At 42.8% G+C, this 24,157-nt stretch overlaps 1 protein-coding gene across 1 annotated transcript in view; it reads left to right on the forward strand.

Annotated features, from left to right (window-relative positions):
* The window catches only part of LOC109923726 (PH and SEC7 domain-containing protein 3-like), a 595,836-nt gene that overhangs the window by 526,979 nt on the left and 44,700 nt on the right, over positions 1–24,157 (forward strand). Inside the window, exon 11 of the mRNA XM_048610871.1 lies at positions 11,784–11,827. Coding sequence (XP_048466828.1) covers positions 11,784–11,827 — 44 coding nt within the window. The remainder of the gene's footprint in view (positions 1–11,783; positions 11,828–24,157) is intronic.

Raw genomic sequence — 24,157 nt, forward strand, 5'->3', positions numbered from 1 at the left:
ATACCAGAAATGTGTGGGTGCAGAAAAAGGATTGGTTTCCTGGCTTTCTTTATCCCCCAGAATAGTACAAGGCAAACCGATAGCCTAACTGATATATTTCGAATAATTATGAAAAATCTTGATTGAACAGCTACAGAGAGAATGTTACCATATCTGGGGAAGAGCAGGACTAGTGGCCATCAATATATGATAGTCACCAAGAAATCCAATTGGAAATTTGGAGGAAACTTGTTTCCCCAAAATACAAGTGGTGAGAATGTGGAAATCAGTAGCTGACTGATTATTAAGGTTGAGGCTGAATCGGCTGGGACTATTTTTCCTCGAGTGTTGGAGGCTGAGGGATGACCGTGTAGAGGTTTATAAAATCATGAGGGGCATGGATAAGCTAATTAGACAAGGTCTTTTCCCAAAAGTAGAGGAAATCGGTTGAAGGTGAGAGGGGAAAGATATAAAAGGGACCTAAGGGGCAACTTTTTCACGCAGAGGGTAGTGCATACATGGAATGAGCTGCCAGAGGAAGTGGTGGAGGCTGGTACAATTACAACATTTAAAAGGCATCCAGATGGGTATATGAATAGGAAGGGTTTAGAAGGGTATGAGCCAAATGCTGGCAAATGAGACTAGATTTATATAGGATATCTGGTCAACATGGATGAGTTGGACCGAAGGGTCTGTTTCCGTGCTACGACTCCATCGCTCTATGACTGAAGCCAAGTAGTGAATTTAAGGAGAGTTCAACAAGCATGTGAGGGAGAAGGGTGTTGAGGATTATGATGATAGATTTAGAGAAGAACAATTGTAGGAAGCTTGAGTAGAGCAGACAGTGTTGGCTGAATGGCCTCTTTCTATGCTGTGTATTCTATGTAATCAGTTACAGATGCAGACCAAATTAAATACCTTCATGGGACAACATTGCAGCCCAGTGGTCAGCACTGTTGCCTCACAGCGCCAGGGGCCCAGGTATGATTCCACTCTTGGGCCACTGTCTGTACAGAATTTGTACATTCTCCCAGTGACCGGGTTTTCTCTGGGTGCTCCGGTTTCCTCCCACAGTTTAAAGATGTGCAGGTTAGGTGGATTGGCCATGCTAAATTGCCCATAGTGTCCAGGGATGTGCGCTCTATGCAGATTGGTCATGGGAAATGCAGGGTTACGGGGATAGGTGGGTGGGATGTTCTTCAGAGGGTCGGTGCCGACATGATGGGCTGAATGGCCTACTTCCTTACTGCAGGGATTCTATGATTCTAACTTGACTGTGCAGCCTTGCCACCACTGTAATCAATCTGGGGGCTGCTTGATTGAATTAAGGTAATAATGTGTTCTTGCAGTGGTCTTGATGTTGAATAAACCTTTCATCGTCGACAGTGTCAGTAAAGCCATCTGACTGAGCTGGTAAACCACCTCCAGCCATTAATTATAGCAGAAAAAGTGACTTGCTGTCTTCATATTAGAGCAGCCCATTAAAATTCTCCCATTGTTCCACAATAGTTGTGTACATGACCTCTGAAGGCCATAGACTATGTACAGAATTAATGGAAAACATAATGAATTATTGAGCTGCAAAGGGAGGTGTCTATGAATTTCTTTCTGTCCCTCCACCCCTTCTATTTATGTGCTCTTCAAAATGAGGAAAGGGGAAATTCTACATTGAACTATTTAAAGTTGTGTTTGGTACAATGATGCCATGGGCTGGGGTGATTTAGGGCTGTTACATGGCTGTACAAGAATACTGAAGGTAAAGTGCAGACACATTGTAATGACGACCAGCTCAAACTACCACGTTGATTTCACTAAGGTGTCAGAATTGGTGAACCACGCAACATCGTGTCAGGATGCTCGCTGTTTTAAAAAGATAATCATGTTTAAAAAAAAGTCTTTCAACCAGGTGATAATTTTAATAATCTATAAAAATCAATCTGCAACAAATTTGGTTCTCTCAATTGTAAATCAATATCTGGTGTTCAAAGTCATGAGCGATCTGGATAGTTTAGTTGGGGAAAGACGTTCCACTTGCAAGATGATGGAGAAGGAGAAGCACAGGAGAAAACATGGTTGGATCTTAAAGGGTCTGAATGACGTGGGCTATTGTGAATTTTGTGGGAGAATCCAGTGAGAAGTCCGGTGAGGACTGTCTCAATGTTGGAAGTAACTTGCTGCATCTTTTATACATTGCTTGATGGCAAGACAAATTTCTGATTCAACCTCACCAAGTTGCTAATTCAGGGAGATTAGTGCTTGTTAAACGCTTTATTGATACCGCAACTCCCCACATAGATTACTTGGAATTTAGCAAGGCTTTTCATCAGGTCCTGCATGGGAGACTGATAGCAAAGGTAAGAGCCCATAGGATCCAAGGAAACTTGGAAAATTGGGTCCAGAATTGACCATAATGACAAGAAGCAGAGATTGATGGTCGAGCGGTATTTATGTGACTGGAAGCCTGTGTCTAATGGTGTACTGCAGCGATTAGTGTTGGGTAAAACCGAAAGAACTGCGGGTGCTGTAAATCAGGAACACAAACAGAAGTTGCTGGAAAAGCTCAGCAGGTCTGGCAGCATCTGTGAAGAAAAAAATCCGAGTTAATATTTCGGGTCCGGTGACCTTTCCTCAGCGTTGGGTGCCTTGCTGTTTGTGGTTTTGGTATTGAGTGTAGGAGGTTTGCTCAGGTAGTTTGTGGCTGATACAAAGACTGATTGGCTAACAAATAGTGAGGAGGATAGCCTTAGATTACAGCAGGATATGAACGGGCTGGTCAGATGGCCTGATCAGTGTCAAATGGAATGAAGGTCTGTTTCCGTGCTGTACAACTGTATGACTTTATGACTCTTAAGTGTGAGCTGATTCACTTGGGCAGGATGAAGAAGCCAAGGGTATGTGAGATGAATGGTAAGGCCAGAGGAACCTTGGTGTGGATGTCCTCCAGTTCCTTATAATAGTAGGACAGGTAGATAAAGTGCTTAGAAGTTGTACGGGACACCTGCCTTTTTTAGTCGAGGCATAGAGTTTAATACTGGAACTGTATAAAAAGTTGGTCAGGTCACTGCTAGAGTGTTGCACACCCTCCTAGAATCCACATTATAGGATAGATGTAATTGCACTGGAGAGGGTGGAGGATTTACCAGGATGATGCATTCTTCATCCTAAGGATCAGCCTCATGAATCTGTTTGGAACTGCCTCTAATGCCAGGATATCCTTTATTAGATATGGGAAGCCAAAATTGTACACGGCAGTTCAGGCATGGCCTCATCAACACTCTGTGCAGTCATAACAACACTTCCCTACTTTTTTGAATCCAGCCCCTTCATATTTTCTGAAGGCAAAATTCCACTACCTTCACAAAGTGAAAGTAACTAGCAAAAGCAGCAAAAGTGATGTGAGGCAATGCTTTTCCACACAGTGAGGTATTACAAGGTTCTGAATGCACTGCCTAAGAGTGTGGATTAGACCAGTTCAATAGACGTATTCAAAAGGGAACTGGCCTTCTTTATTTCATAGAATCCCTACAGTGTGGAAGCAGGCCATTTGGCCCATCGAGTTCATACCAACTCTCCAAAGAACATCCCACCCAGACCCATCCCCATCCCCCTACCCTATCCCTGCATATCCCACAGTTAATCCACATAATCGACGCATCCCTGGACAATTTAACATGGCTGATCCACCTAACGTGCACATCTTTGGACTGTGGGAGGAAACTGAACAACCCAGAGGAAATCCATGCAGACAATCACCCAAGGCTGGAATCGAACCCAGGTCTCCGGGATGGTGAGGCACCAGTGCTAACCACTCAGCAATTTTGCTGTCCTATCTGCAAAGAAAGAATGTGTGGGATAATGGGCAGAAGGCAGGAGAAATGGCACTGCACATTCAGAGAGTTGGAGCAGACATGATGGGCCGAATGGCTTTCTTTTGCAATGTAGCAATTCTGTGATGATCAGATTTACTCGATTCAAGTCTCACCATGTAGATTCAGTATCCACATGATATGCACCTTGGAAAAATCACCCGTTTCCTTCTCCCTATTTGCACTGGATTACTGACCTTGAAACTTTTCTTTCTATTCTCCATGTTAGCTAACAGTGTAATTGTTTCCTCCACTTCAAAACTACTGTCACCAGCCCTTCCTCAGTAAATCCAACCTCAACCACAGTCCCCTCCCCACCCTGTTCTAGAAAACTGCTGTCATCTCCAAGGTCATTAAATGAATTGTTCCTTCTCAAAACGCTGTTGTTTTTCTCACTGCTCCATATTCGAAATTCTCTACTTGGGTTCGTCCTGCTGCCACAGTGCTGCAAAAGCTGTCATCACCCTGTCTTCTCAATCCTTGGCTTCTTTGCAACCTTTGCTACGGTCAACCACACCATCCTGCAATGTTTTCCCTTCTCCCTCCTAATGGGATTGCCCTCACTTGGTTGTCTGATTGTAGTCAGAACATCTTAAGCAATGCCCAATCTTCTTGTCCTTTTCCTGGCCACTGTCTATAACAGAGCCAGACTGTTAGCAGCCTCAGTGTCCTCTGGAATTCAGTTTTCTGATCTTGTATCCTTTCCAGCACACAGACCACCTACACGTACTAGTATCTCAGCCCATCTGCACTAAATCAGTCCCCCATTAATGCCCTTTTCATCTCGAGACTTTGAGTAGTTCTGATTATTGTTCAATCCTCTACCCTCCTTAAATTACAAGTGATCCACCACTCTACTGTCCAAATCCTAACGTGCACCAGGTTTTGTTCACCTGTCCTTGCCAACTTACACAAGTCTCCCAGCTCTGCAATGCCTCCAAGTTAAAATTCTCATTCTTGTGTTAAAATGTCTCATAGCTCAGCGATCTGCCCCCTGGTTCTTTTTAAAAATTCGTCCATGGGCTAAAGGTCTCACTGGCCAGACCAGCATTTATTGCCCATCCCTAATTACCCAGAGCACAGTTAAGAGTCAACCACATTTTTGTGGGTCTGGAGTTACGTGTAGTCCAGACTGGGTAAGGATGGCAGTTTCCTTCCCTAAAGGACATAAGTGAACCAGGTTGGTTTTTCCTGACAATTGACAGTGGCTTCATGGTCATCATTATACTCTTTATTCCAGGTTTTTTTAAATTGAATTCAAATACCATCGCCTGTCACGGCAGGGTTCGAACACAGATCCCCAGAACGTTTCTTGGGTCTCTGGATTAATAGTCCAGCAATAATGCCACTAGGCCATTGCTCACCTTGATTCCATTCCTCTGCCTTCTCGGCCATTCTCCCTCTCTGCCAACCATTGGTAACAATCCCTTCAGCCATCTAGGCTCTACACTCTAACATTCTCTCCTTAATGGCTTTTGCCTCTCCTAGTTTTAAGATGCTGTCTAAAGCTCACTGCCCTCATAATACCATGTTCCTTGGCTTGCATCCGTTTTTGTCTGATTGTAGGTTTGTGAATTCCATTGGAATTGGAACGTAGGAAATGGGAGCAGGAGAAGACCATTCAGCCCCTTGTGCCTGATCCGCCATTCATTGAGATCATGGCCCATCTTCTACCTTCGCACTATTTTCCTAATACAGTGTCATAGTGTCATACACCCTTTGATCCAACCAGTCCATGCCGACCATAATCCCAATCTAAACTAGTCCCACCTGCCTGAGCTTGGCCCGTATCCCTCCAAACATTTCTTGTTCATGTACTCGGCCAAATGTCTTTTAAATGTTGTAACTGTACCCACATCCACCACTTCCTCTGGAAGTTCAATATGCATGTGGACCACTCGGTGTAAAAAAAAAAGTTGCCACTCATGTCTTTTTAAAATGTTTCACCTCTCACCTTAAAAGTCTTGAAATCCCCAACCCAAGGGAAAAGACAGCTGCCATTCACCTTATCCGTGCCCCTCATGATTTTATAAACCTCTACAAGGTCACCCCTCAACCTCCTACTCTCCAGTGGAAAATGTCCCAAACTATCTAGCCTCCACTTATAAGTCAAGTCCTCTATTCCTGGCAACATCCTGGCAAACTAACCTTTTCTGAACTTTTTTTAAGAATATCCTTTCTAGGATGACCCAAGCTTGACATAGTACTCCAGAAGAGTCCTCACCATCGTCCTGTACAAACTCAACATGACGTCCTAATTCCTATGCTCAAAGGTCTAAGCAATGAAGGCAAGCGTGCCAAACGCCTTATCTATGACCATCTTGAATATTCTCAGCAGTTGAGTATTCACTGCCGTCTTGGATAGGGAAAATTTCCAAAGATTTACCACTTGCTGAGTGCAAAAGAATTCCTCCTGTACAGGGCCTGATGAGACTACACCTGGTGTGTTGTGTGCAGTTTTGGTTTCTTTATCCGAGGAAAGATGTTATCACAATAGAGGGAGTGCAGCGGAGATTTACCAGACTGACTCCTGGGGGTCGAAGGTCTGATGTATAAAGAGAGATTGGATCAGTTAGGATTATATTCACTGAAGTTTGAAAGAATGAGGGGGGAATCTCATAGAAACCTATACAATTCCAACAGGACTAGGCAGTGTAAACATGGGAAGGATGCCCCTAAAGACTGGGGAGTGGAATCCAAAGATACAAGGTAGGCTATTTAGGACAGAGATGAAGAGAAATCATAGAATCCCTACAGTGTGGAAACATGCCCTTCAGCCCAACCCGAACCTCAAAGCATCCCACCCAGACCCACCCCGCTATAACCCACCTAATCTACACATCCCTGAACACTACAGGCAATTTAGCATGGCCAATCCACCTAGCATGCATATCTTTGGACTGTGGGAGGAAACCGGAGCAAACCCGGGGAGAATGTGCAAACTCCACACAGACAGTCACCTGAGGGTGGAATTGAACCCGGGTCCCTGGCACTGTGAGGCAGCAATGCTAACCACTGAGCCACCGTGCCACCCCAAATGTCTTCACCCAGAAAGTAGTGACCTGTGGAAGTCTTTGCCACAGAAAGTGGTTGGGGCCACAGCATTGAATGCTCTTCACAATGGAGATAGATATAGTTCATGGGACTGAAGAGATGAATGGGTATGGGTTAGTAGAACCTAGTTTGGATGATCAACCAAGATCATACTGAAATAGCGGAGCAGGCTCAAAGGGCTGAATGGCATACACCTATTTCTGTTTTCTTCGTTTCAAGGTATCCTTGTGTCAGTCCTAAATGGCCTACAATTTACCTGGTTCTGGAAGGGCCTGCTCAGGGGAAGCACCTTTCCTGCATCTGCACTGTTGAGCCAAGCATCGGATGTTACTCCTCAATTAAAGGCACTACAGAAATGAAGTTGTTGACCATTTTGACGACTCGATTCATTGACCCTTGCAGCTTGCCAAATGGTTGCTGCCTGTGCCAAAAGAAAAAGAGATGAGGGTAGGCATAAAGAAAAGGACCTGCAGACAGTCAGATGGAGGTTGAATAAAAATATCTTGCTTGATTTTAAATAAATTGTAGATTTTCATTTTGCTTCATTCAGAATTGGTAACTGAGCATTTAGCAGCTTTGCATGAAATTCCTTCCCCTCCCCTGGACGGAGGGAGGGAGAGAGAGAGAGAGGGACAAAATGTATTTGAATTTTTAAAATGTATCTGAACTTGGACTTAGTACATTAGAGATCCTTGCCACCACTTGCAGACTACAGTATTGCGCTGTTCCTGTAGTATCAGCAGCAAGTGTTTGAAGTTAATCATGGAATCATTGAACCATTGACTCATAAAATGTTTACAGCACATTTAGTCTGTCAGATCCCATTCAGGCTCTCTGCAAGAACAATTTAGCCGGACCCTTTCTCTGTAGCCCTGCAAACTTGTTTTGCATGAGGTACTTTTCCAATTCCTTTCTGGAATTGAGAACAAAGAGACCTTGGAGTGCAGGTCCATAGTTCCTTGAGAGTGGAGTCACAGGTAGACAGGATAGTGAAGGTGTTTGGTATGCTTGCTTTTATTGGTCAGTGCATTGAGTATAGGAGTTCGGCTGTACAGGACATTGATTAGGCCATTTTTGGAATACTGCATTCAATTCTGGTCTCTCTGCTCGAGGAGGGATGTTGTTAAGCTTGAAAGGTTTTAGAAAAGATTTATAAGGACGTTGTCAGGGCTGGAGGGTTTGAGCTCTAGGGAGAGACTGAATAGACTGGAGCTATTTTTCCTGGAGCGTTGGATGCTGAGGGGTGACCGTATAGAGGTTTATAAAATAATGAGGGGCATGGATAGGGTGAATAGCCAAGGTTTTTCTCCTCAGGATAGGGGAATCCAAAACTAGATGTCACAGGTTTAAGGTGAGAGGGGAAAGATTTAAAAGGTTTCCAGGGGGCAACATTTTCACACAGAGGGTGGTGTGTGTATGGTTTGAACTGCCAGAGGAAGTGGTGGAGGCTGGTACAATTACAACATTTGAAAAGCATCCGGATAGGTACTCGAATAGGAAGGGTTTTGAGGGATATGGGACTGGATTAATTTAGGATATCTGGTTGGCATGGACAGGTTGAACCAAAGGGCCTGTTTCCATGCTGTGCTACTCTATGACTGTATAATCAAGAATGGAAAGCCGTGATTGAATCTACCTCTGCCTCCCTTCTGGTTAGTGCATTCCAGATCGCAACACTCACGGAGGATTCGCACGTGTGTTTTCCCACGAATATTTGGGAGTGACAGACAGGAAAAGACCTGCTCCTGTATCAAACATGTCCCCACACTCAAACAGTTTGAACTGTTGCAGTAAGAAACTACTTACCTCCCCCTCTGTGCTGCTGTTGTACTCCCTTGGGAAGGTGCAGAGAAACATGGTCTGGAAAGTTGGGGGTTTGGCGAGAGAAAAATCTCTTGGGAGAATTCCTTTTAGACACAAAAAATGAAACCCCCAAACTCTGCTATCGAATAAAATGCACAACGTTTCCAAACCATAAAAATAAGCTTGTGGAAAGAAAATCTCAATCAGCTGTCAGAGTGTCTGAAAGATATAGACTGGGTAAGCACCTATTCAGTTAGCAATGCCATAAGACTCAGAAAGGAAATGAAGATTAAAATGGACAATAATCATCTATCTTTGGGACCCACACTGGTGTTTTCAGACAGCACATTTACCCATAACAGGGGCTGTGCTAAAACAGATAGTTTTAACAAAGCTGCTGATATACGCCCGTAATCACATCCAGAATGTCCCTTAACTATTTTCAGAATGTCAGACTGAAACATGATTCATGTTTTTTTTCCACTTGCGCGCACCCATTACCTAATTCGGGCTCAATTTAGTTCCCAATATGTAGCTGATGGACTACTATAATCTTTTATTAGTGGGATCTCACTGCCTACCTTTAATGAGCCTGCAGTTCAAGGATAGAGAAACAGTCGTGTTTGCTATTTAGAATATAAATGAACCGCTTGCCTGGCCCCTTGCCATTGGCTCGGACCATTCAGGGGATGGTTTTTTTTTGTGTGTGTGTGTGACTTGCAGCCCCTGATGTGAGCCTACCCTGAAATGATCAGTCCAAATCCAAACAATGTAGGAAATTGTGAGCAAAAGGCAGGCACACTTCTCCTTTTGAAGCTGGAAGACGCTTGTGCTGCTGAGGCTGCCTCCTCCAGCAGATGCTGATTGCTGAGCTTGTGAATTTTGAAGACGGTCGCCCGGGTTCTTCCTAATCCCCTTTGCCCATCAGACCACCGAGTGCCCTCGAGGAAATGATTGGCGTGAACAGCGTGCAAGGGACCGGCAAGGTCCGGGTACAGAGCGGCGGCTCGGTGAGATACCAACGGGACGAGTTGAGACACCAGCCTCGCCGATCCAAGTCATTGAAGACCTCCTACTCATCCGAATTTTCAGCTGCCCACCCTTCGTCGGGCAAGGTATGAGGGAGAGAGACAGAGAGAGAAAAAATACAAATAGCATCTCACTTTACAAGCATAGTGTTTGAGGGCAGTATGGGTTTTTACTTCACTGCTTTTCACTGCAATATGAACATGATTAGTGTATTTGTCAATTGTATCCTTTCATATCCACACAGAATTTTCTGCTTGTTATTTCTGTTTCTCGACTGTGGAGTGTTCCTTGTTATTTTTCTCTGTTAAGCTTTCTCTGAGCCACGAATGTGATGATAAAACACAACCCTTTCGGTCTGGGTGATCAGCTTCCTTAACCAACTGCTGCATTTGATTTAAGGCAAAAACACGCTGGAATTGCATTATTTAAGTGTTCTTATTATGTGTTTAATAAAGGAAGTGGCAGCACTCATTATTCACAGTAGAAAAGAAATATGATTTAATCTTTGATATTGGCACATCTCTTTGAAACATGAAGCACTATATCTCTGTTAAAAAATGCAGTGTCGTGTAATATAGGACATAAACCAATGTTGGTATGTCTCGTGTTATAAGGAATTGATTCCTTTAATTGGGCATCTAAATTTCCCCTCAGGAAACCTAAATTACTGTGGAGATTCTGCCTGAGATAGTTTGCTGTGCGCAATGTGTATTTCTTTTTTGGGTGTGGATGGTTTACTGTTTACCTTTTTAAGGTAATTTACTTTAAAATTACCTTTCCTTTCCTTTTGAATGGCTTGTGTTATGGTCTGATTCGTTAATCTGTTTCATATGCTGATGGTTTTATTATTGATGATTTTATGACTTGCCTTTGCACCTCTAGCACTGAATCTCAAAGCCTCACAGACATGAATATGTTATCTGTACAGCTGGATAAGTGAATATTGAAAAAAAGAAATGGACAGCTGATAAGCAAATAGGATTTTTCTTTTTTTGTTTTCAACTATGTTCCTGTTCCAGTCCTCTTTACTGGGTTTCTGTCTAGGAATGTTTGAATTCACTTTAACCAGGAAATAAATCTGCAAAAAATTAATTCTCCTGACATTTCATCTTCTTGGTGGTTTGGCATTCTGGTTAACATTTATCCAAATCATGTTAGTTCTGAAAGATAGCTGACTGAGTAAGACACCAGAATTTGAAGGGAGGGTGACATAAAGTGTGTTGAATTATGGCAGATTATTTAGAGTTACAGAATAAGAACCAAATTTTCAGGAGTAAATCTTTTGCTTACAAATTATCTCTAAAGTTAAAAACCAACTTGTTTGCTTCCCTCCTTTTGCATCTTGATTTTTGCTGGAATGCAATTCCATCTCAAAGTTGTATCTAGAATTTATTTCTTGCTTTGTAAGGTTAATTTCTGCGCAGATGCCTGGAGTAACTTGTCATGCTTTAGGCAGTTCAAGAGTTAATTGATAACGGATTAAGTTGACGTTAGCAAAACGAGCCAGTCCATCCTAGTAAGAACCTTTGTATCAACTTCCTGAAATCTTTTCAGAAGCCCTAAAGCCTTTCAGTCAAATACAATACACCTTATCTCGGAGAATAATGGTTTAATTGACAGGATGTTGAATCCATTTCTCAGAACATGCTTTTCCAGCTGTTTCACGCCTTTGTTAGCTGTAATTGAAATTTCAAATGAACATTTCTTTTCGTAAAGTGCACTTTCATTTGTGGTGTTTTGTGGCAGTGTACCTAGTTGTAATGTTTTTAAGGACATTTTGGTTCTTTGAGAGGTATTAGAACTGGACGGAGAGAATCTATTAGTTTGTGTTTCAATAAAAGTGGGCAGCTACACATTATCACTTACATCTACAACAAATTCATCATAGAAGAATCTTAAAAAGAACATTTCCTGCTAAGTATATTAATGGGAACTGTTTAAACAAGTTGTTGCCATAATTAAATTTGAGTGTGTGCAGCACAGTTAAATAATTGATAACTGCTCAAACAACAAACAGAATTGAATGACTTTTAGCTTCTCTTTCCGTTGCAGGCGTTGTACAATTCAATCAAAAATGAGAAGCTGGAATGGGCGATGTAAGTACCAAAGACATTATTTTTTGCAGATGTATCTCTTTAGAGCTGTTCATTCTCCCCACCCCCCACAGCCTTTTTAGGAGGTTTTAAAATGATATTTTAATTGTGCCATTAACCTCTCAAGTGTCCATATCACCAATCTGGTCGCTTAGTTGGGGAGGTCAGGAGGTCAGTCTTGATTAGTATGCTGATCAGTGTTAATGCTGGACCTGTAATTATTCAACTTGGCTATTTTTCACTTCTTTGGAATGAGAAAAATATCCTGCGAGCATTGACTAACACGATGGCCTTTATTTTCTCAGCACAAGCCAAAACGATGTGCTGAAGAGTTAAGCCTTTTTTTTAGTTCGTACCGGCCCTTTCATTGATCATCAGTTGGAGTGTAAACCAAGCAGCACTATCATACATTAAGCTGATGGCGTGCTGACATCCTGACTTTACAGAGCACAGCTCGCTACACCAATCGTCTCTCTCACTTTGAAAAGACTTTTCAAAAAGTGAATGTTAAATCACCTGTGTTAAAGTCCTTAAGTTGGTAACAAAAACCGAAGTTGCTGGAAAAGCTCAGCAGGTCAGGCAGCATCAATGAAGACAAAAGGTCAGAGTTAACATTTTGCGTCTGGTGACCTGTCCTCAGAACCCAGTTCTGCGGGTCACCTGACCCGAAACGTTAACTCTCATTTTTTCTTCACAGATGCTGCCTGACCTGCTGAGCTTTCCCAGCAACTTCTGTTTTTGTTACAGCATCCGCAGTTCTTTTGGTTTTTATTTAGTCCTTACATTGGTTTTACTTGAGCCCAGCACATTTCACTCAGACCCTTGCAGCGTGCTGGCAGGGTTTGTAACCTGCCTTGAAGGGATATGAATGTTTTAACCCTCTACGTAACCCACTGTCTCACCATTTCAATTTAATTTGGCTCTTTCCCGTTCTTGGAAGTTTCAAGGATGAGTGAGGTGTTGCCATTTTGGAGTTTTTTATTCTTTGGATGTTAGCTTGTCAGGCTCCTATCTAAGACTGGAAATCTTCAATGGGTCTTGAGTTTTTGTGTCAGTGCCATCAACTGAAGCAAGCTATCAGCCCTGAAGCTGGTTTTGAACACTCATTGTACACTGTGGCCTTTACTCATCTGCTTGTTGCTTTTGATGTATACTAGTTTCCATTAAAACCGTTACTGTCACTCTCTTTCCTATCCTGGCTGTACACTGTAGATGGCCCTGACTTCCATTTTGTTACATCCAAGAGGCACAGACTTGAAGATAAGGCATACAACTAGTTTCAACCAATCACTGCCAGATCTGGCTGGACCCCATAAAGTGCTTTCAGATCCAAAGAGGTGCAGGTTAGGTGGATTGGCCATGCTAAGTTGCCCATCGTGTCCAGGGATGTGCAGGCTAGGTGGTTTAGCCATGGGAGACATAGGGTTACAGGGATAGGGTGCTCTTTGGAGGGTCTATGTGGAATTGATGGGCCAAATGGCCTGCTTCCACACTGTAGGGATTCTCTGATCCTGCTCTCTTCTGCCAAAGCTATTCATTATTCTAGGATTATCCTGGAAATCAAAGATGAAACAAAACATTTTTTTTATCAGCTAAAGTCTTCGTAAGCCTTCTCCTGGCTCTCCTATTCTCACCATCAGTAATAAGTGTACGGAACTCCTGGATTTCTTTGTCACTGAGATTGACACAATCCTATGAACTATCCGTGCTGTGTTCCTCCCTTGATTGAGCCAAACAGGCCAACCTCCCCTAAGGCTCTCCCCATCCATGTCCCTGGACTTGAATCACTCTCTGATTTCTCTCCTCTTTCATGACATCTTCAAGCTCATGTTATTCATGAATCCTACCTGCTGCTCTGTACCTCATTCCCACCAAATTACAGACCACTCGACCTTGCTTCTTGGCTCCCATGTTTGTTAAGATTATTAATAGCTCCCTCTCCTCAGGTATATCCCCTTCTCCTTCAAATCTGGTGTCACCACCCCTCCTAAAATGAAACAAAAATATCAGACATTGACCCCCAATGCACTTTCAAACTAAAGTTCCATCTCCAGGAGGGTTAAGAAGACTGTTTTCAGTTGAGAAAAAGAAAAGCTATTTGGTTTTATCTTTGAATTCTGAGATAATTCTAGAATAGTGAAGAGCTTTGGCAGATAAGAGAAGGACCTGACAGTGCTTCATGTGGTCCAGCCACACCTGGCAGTGAACTGTTCAAAACCTTCCTCTTCAAAATTCTTAAAAGTGTTGTCACCTATCAGATTCATGCCTGTTTTTTCCAGAACTCCATGTTTGAATCCCTCCCCTGCTATGGGGAAAGTCCCTTTTGAAAGTCTTAAATCACATCTATGTGACTGCATCAAAGGTAATCTATGTTTCCTCTTCTTGACCTGACTTCAGCCTTTGACATGATTTATTGGACCATCCTCTTCCAATGACTCTGTGCTGGTTCGATTCTTATCTATCGAATCATAATCTGAGAATCAGTCGTGATGGCTTTTCTCCTCATTACTGTAGGCTGCTGATCTCCGAGGCTCTATCCTTGATGTCCTCCTAAACCTAATCTACATACTGCCCCACCGCAGAATCCTCCAAACTTCAAACACTCATTACTATCTCTAGATTGTCAAACTGCTCATCCCATTTCTTGTACTACATGAGCAGAAATGGCTTCAAATTAAATATTGGAAGGACTGAAGCCATTGTTTTCACTCCTCACCACAAACTCTACTCCTTTGCTGCCAACCCCAATCCTCTTCCTGACAACTGTCTCTGGCTGAAGAGACTGTTCATAACCTTGGTGTCCTATTTGATTCCAAAGTGAACTTCTGACCACCCCACCCCCCACAGCTACAGCATCGCTAAGCCCACCTGTTCTCACCTCCACAATATCATCTGACTTCACCACCTGTCAGCTAAACTGCTGCCAAATTCCTCCACACTGTCCATGTTAGTTCTAGACTTGAATAATCCATTGCCTCCCTGGGCAGCTTCCCACACTCCACCCTTCATAAACCTAATGCATCTGAACTCTATCGCCCATGAATTAACTCGCACCAAGAGCCCGTTCACTTGTGTACATGCCCATCATGTTAAGCAACTCCTTGTTTTTTAAAATTCTTATTCTTTATTTTAAATCTTTTACACATTCTTGCTCCTATGTCTGTAGAGATAGCAGGAACTGCAGATGCTGGAGAATCTGAGATAACAAGGTGTAGAGCTGGATGAAAACAGCAGGCCAAGCAGCATCAGAGGAGCAGGAAGGCTGACGTTTCGGGCCTAGACCCTTCTTCAGAAAATCTTCATTTTCATGTTCATGTTCATCCAGCTCTACGCCTTGTTATCTCCTATGTCTGTAACCTTCCTCAGCTTCCCATTTCTGTGAGTGAGACATCTGCACTTCTCCAATTCTGTATTGCTGACTATCCCTGATGTCCGTCGTGCATAGAATCATAAAATCCCTGTAGTGTGGAAAGAGGCCATTTGGCCCACCGAGCCTGCACTGACCCTCTAAAGAGCATCCCACCCAGACCCAACACTTATCGTATCCCTGTAACCCTGCATTTCCCATGGTTAACCCACCTCACCTGCACATCCCTGAACACTACAGACAATTTAGCATGGCCAATCCACCTAAACTGCACGTCTATGGATTATGGGAGGAAACCCAAGCAGACAGATGGGGAATGTGGAAAATCCACACAGACAGTCACCCAAGGCTGGAATTCAACCTGGGTCCCTGGGGCAATGAGGCAGCAATGCTAACCACTCCACTGGTGGTGGCTGTACCATCAGTTGCTTGAGGCATAAGTTCTTGAATTCTCTCCCTGAACCTCTTTCATCTTAAGGCCACTTTCTACTTTAAAAGCCTATCTCTTTAAATAAGTTCTTGGTTGTCTTCCCTAACATGATACGTGGTTCAGGATCATTGTTTGTCTCATAACGTTTCTTCAAATGATTTTGAGATGTTACATTACATTAAAATCAATTTGTGTCTCCATCTCAGGGACATGATTAATAAACACAAGCGTTAGTTTTTACATACACACCAATGAGATCAATTCTGTTCAGGGAAATGGCATATAAATAAAGGGAGGTCTTGATAAGGTTGTACAAGGTACTGGAATACCGTGAACAATTTGGGCCCTTTATCCAAGGAAAGATGTACTGGCATTGGAGGCAATCCAGAGAAGATTCACTAGATATGGAGGGTCTGTCTGATGAGGAGCAGTTGTGTAGATTGGGTTTGCATTCATTGGAAGAACGAGAGATGACCTTATTAAAACATATAAGATTATTAGTGGATTTGAGAAGGTAGATGTCGAAAAGTTGTTTCCCCTTATGGGAGAGTCTAGGACCAGCGGGAAAAAAACTCAGAATAAAGGTTGACACATTTAATACAGAGATTAGGAGAAATTTTGTCTTTCAGAGGGTCGTGAATCTATGTAATTTTTGTACCACAGAGGGCTGTAGACGCTGGTTCATTATATATATTCAGTGCTGGTACAGACAGATTTTTAATCAGTAAGGGAATAAAGGGTCAAAGGCGAGAAAGTGGAGCTGAAGATTATCAGATCAACTGTGATCTCATTGAATGGCAGAGCACAATAGATTTGCTGAATGGCCTACTTCTGCTCTTACCTCTTATTGTTGTATGATCTTTGATTCTCCTGTCAGACTGTTTATCCATTTAACGTCCTGGGGTGGTCCTCCAGCTCAACATCAGGTATGTCATAGTCATCACCTCCAGTCTCTATCACAAAACCTCTGTTCATGTTACTTACTGTGTCACAATCCCATCACCCCTGGGCTCAACAAGGCCATTCACTATCCTGGACTCCTATGAGTAGAGCTGTCAGGAGGACTGTGTTTGTGTATCTCCTTTCACATTTTCAGCACATCACAAAGTGCGTCCTGATCAATTTATAACTCTTGGGGCATTATAGGAACATATGAAATAGAAGAAGTAGGCCATTCAGCCCCAGGCCTATTCTGGCACCATTGTTGGTCTGATTGTGGCCTCCATCTCACTTTTCTCCCTGCCCCTCCCTGAGTCTCCAACTCAGCCTTGATTAAAATCAATGACTGAGTCTCCACGGTTGTCCGTGGAAAAGAAACCCACAACTTCTGAGAGAAGACATTTCTCCTCAACTCAAGTCTTAAATGGGAGACTTCTTACTCTAAAACTACGCTCCTGGTTTTAGGTTGTCCCACAAAGGAAAACATCGTCTCTGCATCAAGCTCCCTCAGAATCTTCTGTGTATGAAGACAATATTCACAACTGAATTGTGTGGACTTAGCCTATTTTATTTTTTAGAATGATATTTGATTTATGAGTGGTGTTAATTAAAGAATGTATTTTTGCCGAGACACTAAGAGAACTCTGCTGACTGTTAAGTTTACCAAGGGTAGAATGGAGGAAACCAGTCAGGAATATATTGGTCTCGTCAAATCTAGAGTTAACAAAAGCATCATTGAGAGGTTCAGTAGCAGCTCATTGAAAGTAGGTAGGAAGTCACGTGATGATTGGGAAGTGTGAATAGACGATCAGGGGAATGGTGTGGATGTGGCATTAGAAGTTCATATCAGAATCAAATAAGACACCCAAGGTTATGAGCAGTTTGTCTTGGCCTAAGACAGTTGCCAAAGATGGATTTGGTGGCGATGGAGCAGAGATTGTGCTAGGGCTGTGAAAACAATGACTTCAGGCTTTCTGGATGGGATCTCAGTGAATGTAACAACAGAACGACCAGATGTAGTTAATACCCTCGGCACTTCACTGAACTTGAGCTTGAGATAACCACTTACTGATTCAGGAGTTAAATTGTTTCCGGTGTGCTGGAGGAAGTTGCGAACACAGATGTTTTATTCTATAATAACAGCAAAATACAGTGGATGCTGGAAATCTGAGACAAATGCAGAGAATGCTGGAGAAACTCAGCAGGTCTGGCAGCATCTGTGGAGAGATAAAACAGTGGTTCAAGTCCAATATCACTTTTTCAGAACTGAAGGGGAAATCATACTAGACTCGAACTGTTTTATCATATTCATTACCAAGGTTAATTGCTTCCACTTCAAAGTCACCCTTATACTTTGCCACTCTTATACTTTGCCTACATGCCTTTTACTACCTACATAACTGAGTACTCCATGCTGCCAGGACTGACCCTGTCCATCCTTCACCTTCCACCCAACTTATACCAAACTCTGCTACACATGAGCTGACCAAAAATAAGTCTCACCCTCGATTCCTGTTTGTAAAACAACAGAAAAATTTTCGTGAGGTGTAAACATCGCCAAAAAGGTCAGCATTTGTTGCCCATCCTTAATTGCCCTTGAAGTGCGTGGCTTGTTGGGCTGTTTCAGAGCATAATTAAGAGTCAACCATATTGCTGCAGGTCTGGAGTCACATATAGACCTTGGCTGATTTCCTTTCTAAAAGGCATTAGTGAACCAGATGGGGTTTTTACAATGATTGATCGGTTTCACAATCACCATTACCCAAGACTAGCCTTCAACTCCAGATTTTAATTAATAAATTCAATTAACTAAATCACACCTGATGACATGGTGGGATTTGAATCTCTGTCCACAGAGCATTAAACTGTGACTCTGGATTGCTAGCCCAGTGCATTTTCACTACATCACCTTCTATCTCTTTTATTGTGATCCCAGTGAAAAGTGCCAAATTCAGATGACCAACTGGTTAGGGACCAATACCTGTTTAAGTTAAAGCAGACAAAGTTTGAAATTTCAGGTACTTACTAAGAAAATAAAACCTTATGATTCCATGGTTTTGAACAACAAAATAAACTTCACTCTGCACGTTAGAAAAGTAAAAAATCTACTATATAATTTATGTTCTAACATCCAGAATTAACATGAGGTAAATATAGGTTAACAGACAATGGTTGTACATGCTTCAGTGCATGTCATGTGGCAGTGTGGGCAAGACAGATCCCACAGATTTCTCAGTAACCCACCTGGAGTAGGTGATACTGTGGATCACCAAATCTCATCAAAATTTGTCAGCTTCATGAGGAATATCAAATCTTCACTGTTGATGGTCTAGTCTCGGATTTGCTTCAAAATCCAATCTAACTTCTATTGTCTCAATGACTGCTGATATCCCAGTAATCCAATCTCTTCTTGTGAGACCAGGCTCCCCAAGATTTCTGAGACTGTTTGTAAGTGTTCAGTAATAGCACTGTACAAGACAGTTAGCTTCACCAAACTGCCACTGCCCCTGAATTTCTCTGACCTCCAATCCTCCTCTGTTGCCCCTAACCTATGGGCCTCCTTTCCTCCAGAGGAGGCAACGGCCCAGTGTATTATTGCTGGACTGTTAATCTAGAGACCCAGGAATGTTCTGGGGACCTGGGTTCGAATCCTGCCACAGCAGATGGTGGAATTTGAATTCAATAAAAATAAATCTGGAGTCTAATGATGACCATCAGTCCACTTTTGATTGTCAGGAAAAATCCATCTGTCCCATAATGTCCTTTAGGGAAGGAAACTGCCATCCTTACCTGCTCTGGCCTACGTGTGACTCCAGACCCATTGCAATGTGGTTGATTCTTAACTGCCCTCTGGACAATTAGAGATGGGCAATAAATGCTGCCTAGCCAGTGACGTCCTCAGCCCGTGAATGAAGTTTGAAAACTCTCCAATCAACCCCAAGCTGCAGATAGTCAACCACAACACCTTAGCTGTATGGAGACATGTTCCTTGGATGCAGAGCCAGCTTCAGGGCTTCCCCTGAGCCTTGACTGCCTGGAGATATCTAACAACAGCAGCATCTCTGCTGCTTCGAGCTTCATTCCCCTACATTCAAACACCAGACTGACAATCAAGGTAGCAACTTTCTGCTTTGACTACCTCCACCCAACTGATTGGGCTCACCTTTTGCTGGTGTCTCAGGCAATGCAGCGCAAAACCATTAGAAAGGCTGAACCTTCCCAATTTTTGAAGCTACAGTGGGGAAATCCTCGTGAAGAACGCGCGCAGCTTGCCACCTATGCATCGAAACTCCAAGTTTGCCCAAGCTAAGTTCACATTTCTTCACATCTTTACCCCACCATTAGTACCCACCCTCAACCTCCCCTCTTTCTCCTCAAAGTCCATCTTAGTTACCTGGCTTTCTGTCTCACCGCTCTCCTTTTCTGACATGGAGTCCATAAGACCATAAGACATAGGAGCAGAAATTAAACCATTCGGCCCATCGAGTCTGCTCCGTCAGTCAATCATGGCTGATAAGTTTCTCAACCCCATTCTCCTGCTTCCTCCCCGTAACCTTTGATCACCTAAACAAACCAGAACCAGTCTATTTCTGTATTAAATATATTCAATTACCTGGCCTCGACAGCCTTCTGTGGCAGTGAATTCCAATGATTCACCACTTTCTGGCTGACTACGTTTCTCCTCATCATTGTTCTGAGGGGTCTTCCCTTTACTCTGGGGCTGTGTCCTTGGGTCCTATTCTCTCCTGCTAATGGAAACATCTTCCCAATGTCCACTTTATCCAGGCCTTTCAGTATTCTGTAGGTTTCAATTAGATCCCCACCTCCTCCTCCTAAACTCCATCAAGTATAGACTCAGAGTCCTCAAACATTCCTCATGTGTGACACCTTTCATTCTGGGGTCATTCTCATGAACCTCCTCTCGACCCGCTCCAGGGCCAGTACATCCTTAGAGTCCAGTTTACATACTGTGTTGTTATTGTTTGCAAGGTTTTGTTCAGATCTCGCACAGGCTTGAAGTAATTCAGATGGACTTAGGATAACCAACAACTGGGAACACCCAGTTTCTGCTGGATGGCACTGGTGTGGCCTGAATCTGAGAGAAAGGCATCTTGAGTCAGAAAGTTGCAGGTTAAGTTCCCAATCTAATAGTTGAACATATATTGGGTAACGTCTATCATAGAATCCCGACAGTGAGGAAAGAGGCCATTCGGCCCATCAAGTCCATCGACCCTCCGAAGAGCATCCCACCTGGATTCAGTATCCTGCCGGATCCCTGTAACCCTGCCTTTCCTATGGCTAACCCACTTAGCCTGCACATCCCTGGAAACTGCAGACAATTTAACACGGCCAACCCATCTAACCCACACATCTTTGGACTGCGGGAGGAAACCGAAACTCCCAGAGGAACCCCGTGTAGACACATGGCGAACATGCAAACTTCACACAGTCACCCAAGGCCAGAATTGAACCTTGGCCACTGGCGCTGTGAGGCAGCAGTGCTGACCACTGTGTCACCATGCCAGCCCTAAAAAGCATCAGCATCTTGAAGTAATTAGTGAATCTCTTTGGACTGTTTGGAAAGATATACTGAGTAGTTGCATAAATTTTTTTTTTTTTGCAACTGTTCCAAAATGGACAAAGGTTGGAGCCCTGATGCATGAACCCAGTTGTCCGTGTTAGTTTAGAATGCTTTGCTTTCCCAAGGCTGTGTAATCCATTTCTTTGTTCAGATGCTTGATGACATCTGACATGATGGTAAAAATTATGCATCGTTAATACGCTATCCTTGATCACTAAACTACTTATTAATCTTTAATAGGTTCGAAACTTAGACATCTGCACAGTGAAAACGCACATTTGTCAGTGCTTAATGGCTTTATTGAATCTCACCCAAATCTGATGCAAGTCACCAGGTTCTGCATTTGTTTTCCAGCAAGTACATTTCCAGTGTGTGTGCGCTGCAGTTTAACAATCTGAAAACTCTTAATCGAATTTTCCCCAAATCTGATTACAACTCACTCTGAACATTGTCCAAAGGTGTAATTGCCATGTGACTGTCGAATTTGTCTGTATCTGCAGGTTTGCCATTCCACTTGTCATCAAATTTGGTGTCAATTTTTATTCAACTCTGTGGTTTCAGAAATGAGCCTTGGGCTGGGTCTAGTTAAGTTGAACTCTGTCTCGAGTGGCTGATCCATTTCTTGATCGTGTGAGTTGGCAACGAGATGGTTCACGTGTCTTAGACTGAGGAGTGGGTTTGATGCTGGTGCTATAGATGCCTGGGGTATTCCCTTGCCCTCCCTCATGACACAGCACCATTTATAAAGGAGCCATATTGCCTACTTTTCATTGCCTGTAACATCACATCACATTAGTCAGCATTAAACTCCATCTGCCATTCAAACTGGTTTTGTTTTGCTTGCTCAAGTTCATCAGCTGCCTGATTCGGATTCCAGTCCGTTCCTAGTATGGTGTCATCTGGAGATTTCACCAATTTTATTGTGTTGTGGAATCCAAATTACTGATGTAAATTACAAACTCTGAGCCCTGGGCCACCCCACTATCTCACCCCTATCTGTATATTACTCCTTTAACCCCTTCCACCATTCCATTAACTTCTTATCCCTAACATAGTTATTGTTTTGCAATTGTAACTAACACAGGGACTTTCCCTAAGGTGTGTGGATTATGTGTGTACAGTATGCATTAGTTACTCTGATACCTGAATGTAATTGGTGTATTTACATGTTCAGTCCCCAACTAATGTTAAATTTACAGCATCTAATCCATTGCACAGATCACTCACTATCCTGTTGCTATGGAAATCTCCATAGCAATTAAGCAAACCTTATCCAGTGAATTTTTGTTCTTTGTCTTCAGGCATCATGATTTGGGGAGCTATGGTATTTTCGCTGGATGTGAGATGCTTTTTTTCCTAACTGATGGAAGAATTTATTTAAATATTTCCATCCGACTATGGGCAGTCACCTCAGAAATTCAGCAACTTATTGATTTTCATTGATTTTTAAAAATAAATCCAGTTGTTCACCTGGGAAATCCATCCAAGGTTTCAGCCTGATTTCACAAAGCTTCTGTAATCAGATTCTTAGCCGGATCCCTTTCAAATTTGCACATACTGTGTGCCATCTGTGTGCCAATCTGCGCATATGTAGGCAGTTTATGTGAAATAACAACTTTCGTCTCTGGGAATTGGCAGTGGGGAGAATGAAGTGTCTCTGTGAACTGGGATAGATGATGTGGAACTGGACATGAGGGATTAATTGTTGAAGTAGCTTTGGGTACACTTCAGCTTATTGGAAATTCAAATTTCATTTTGATTCTCAATATTTAAAAAAGAAAACAAAGATCAAACAATTGCAACATGTCACCCCTGGCTTAGTTGTTAGCCCTTTAGCAGTCCCCAGTTGGGATGTTGTGAGTTCAAAGCCACTCCAAGAATTTGAGCATGTAGTCTTGACTGACATTGGAGTTCAGCACTGAGGGAATAGTACCATTGTTTGGTTAAGATGTTAACCCATGTCTTCATCAGGTAGGATCCCCTGGCATCATTAGAACATCGAGGAGTTCTTCCAGTTCTGACACAAACTCATTTCTTAACTAATATTGCCAAAACCAATTAAGCTATCCTTCATTTATTTGTTGTTTTGATGTGTGAAAGTTGTTTACATATTTAAGTGATTATACTTCAACACCAAAAGGTGTCGACTGCGAAGTGTTATGAAATATCGAAAGTGAAAACTGCTATGTAAATGAAGTCCCTTTCTTTTCACTACTGGAAATGCTCCAGTCATTTTGTGGTCTCCCCATCAGGCTAGTGGGTACTTGATTTTCCCTCCAGCGTTGGTGAATCAACTGCTACAAAGCCAACCTTGTATACCTGCTTGTAATCAGTGCCATCTTGAGAGTTCAGGCATTGAAGCCAGAGGTCAGCTCTTGCCATCTCTGACATGTTACAGTGCTGCTTGCTGTTGGAGGAGGCAGAGGCACACTAATTAGGTGTTTCAGGTTGAACTGATATTCAGAGTGGCAACTGTAACCATCTTCTATTTTAAGGCAGACTAACAGATCCCACTGATGCAGTGCAGTTAATGTAGAGGTCCGATCTCCACCTGTTCCATTAATCACTCTGGCATTAGTTGTGTTGTGAGCTTTTTCATATCTGCCTGATTCAAAACATTGAGCCTAGTTCCATCTTAGGTAAATGTTTGGGGGACTTCGCCTTTGGGAAGGGCAATCCACTTAAAGTAGTAGGTAGGAATTATGTATAGTTCCAGTTATCCATACAAAGGTCCTCCTAGCTTGTGTTGCACCTTCACAACACCCAACTCCGAGTTTCTATGGGGTCTTGTTCAAGCCAAGTAACTGCTCTTCCACTGGCCTGCAAAATACCACATAAGCTGTTATGCGAACTCGCATCTGTTTTGCCCCATTATATGTTGAGGATTGAGAGAACTATCGGGTAACGGTGAATGCAGCTGGTCAGTCTGCAGTCATTGGGGTGAGGGTGATGGGATCAAGGCTGATACTGGTCCTCACCTGACAGGCTTAGCTTCGTGAATGTAAAATAAAGAAC

The sequence above is a fragment of the Rhincodon typus genome, chromosome 1 (assembly GCF_021869965.1).
Source record: "Rhincodon typus isolate 14 chromosome 1, sRhiTyp1.1, whole genome shotgun sequence".
NCBI lineage: Eukaryota > Metazoa > Chordata > Chondrichthyes > Orectolobiformes > Rhincodontidae > Rhincodon > Rhincodon typus.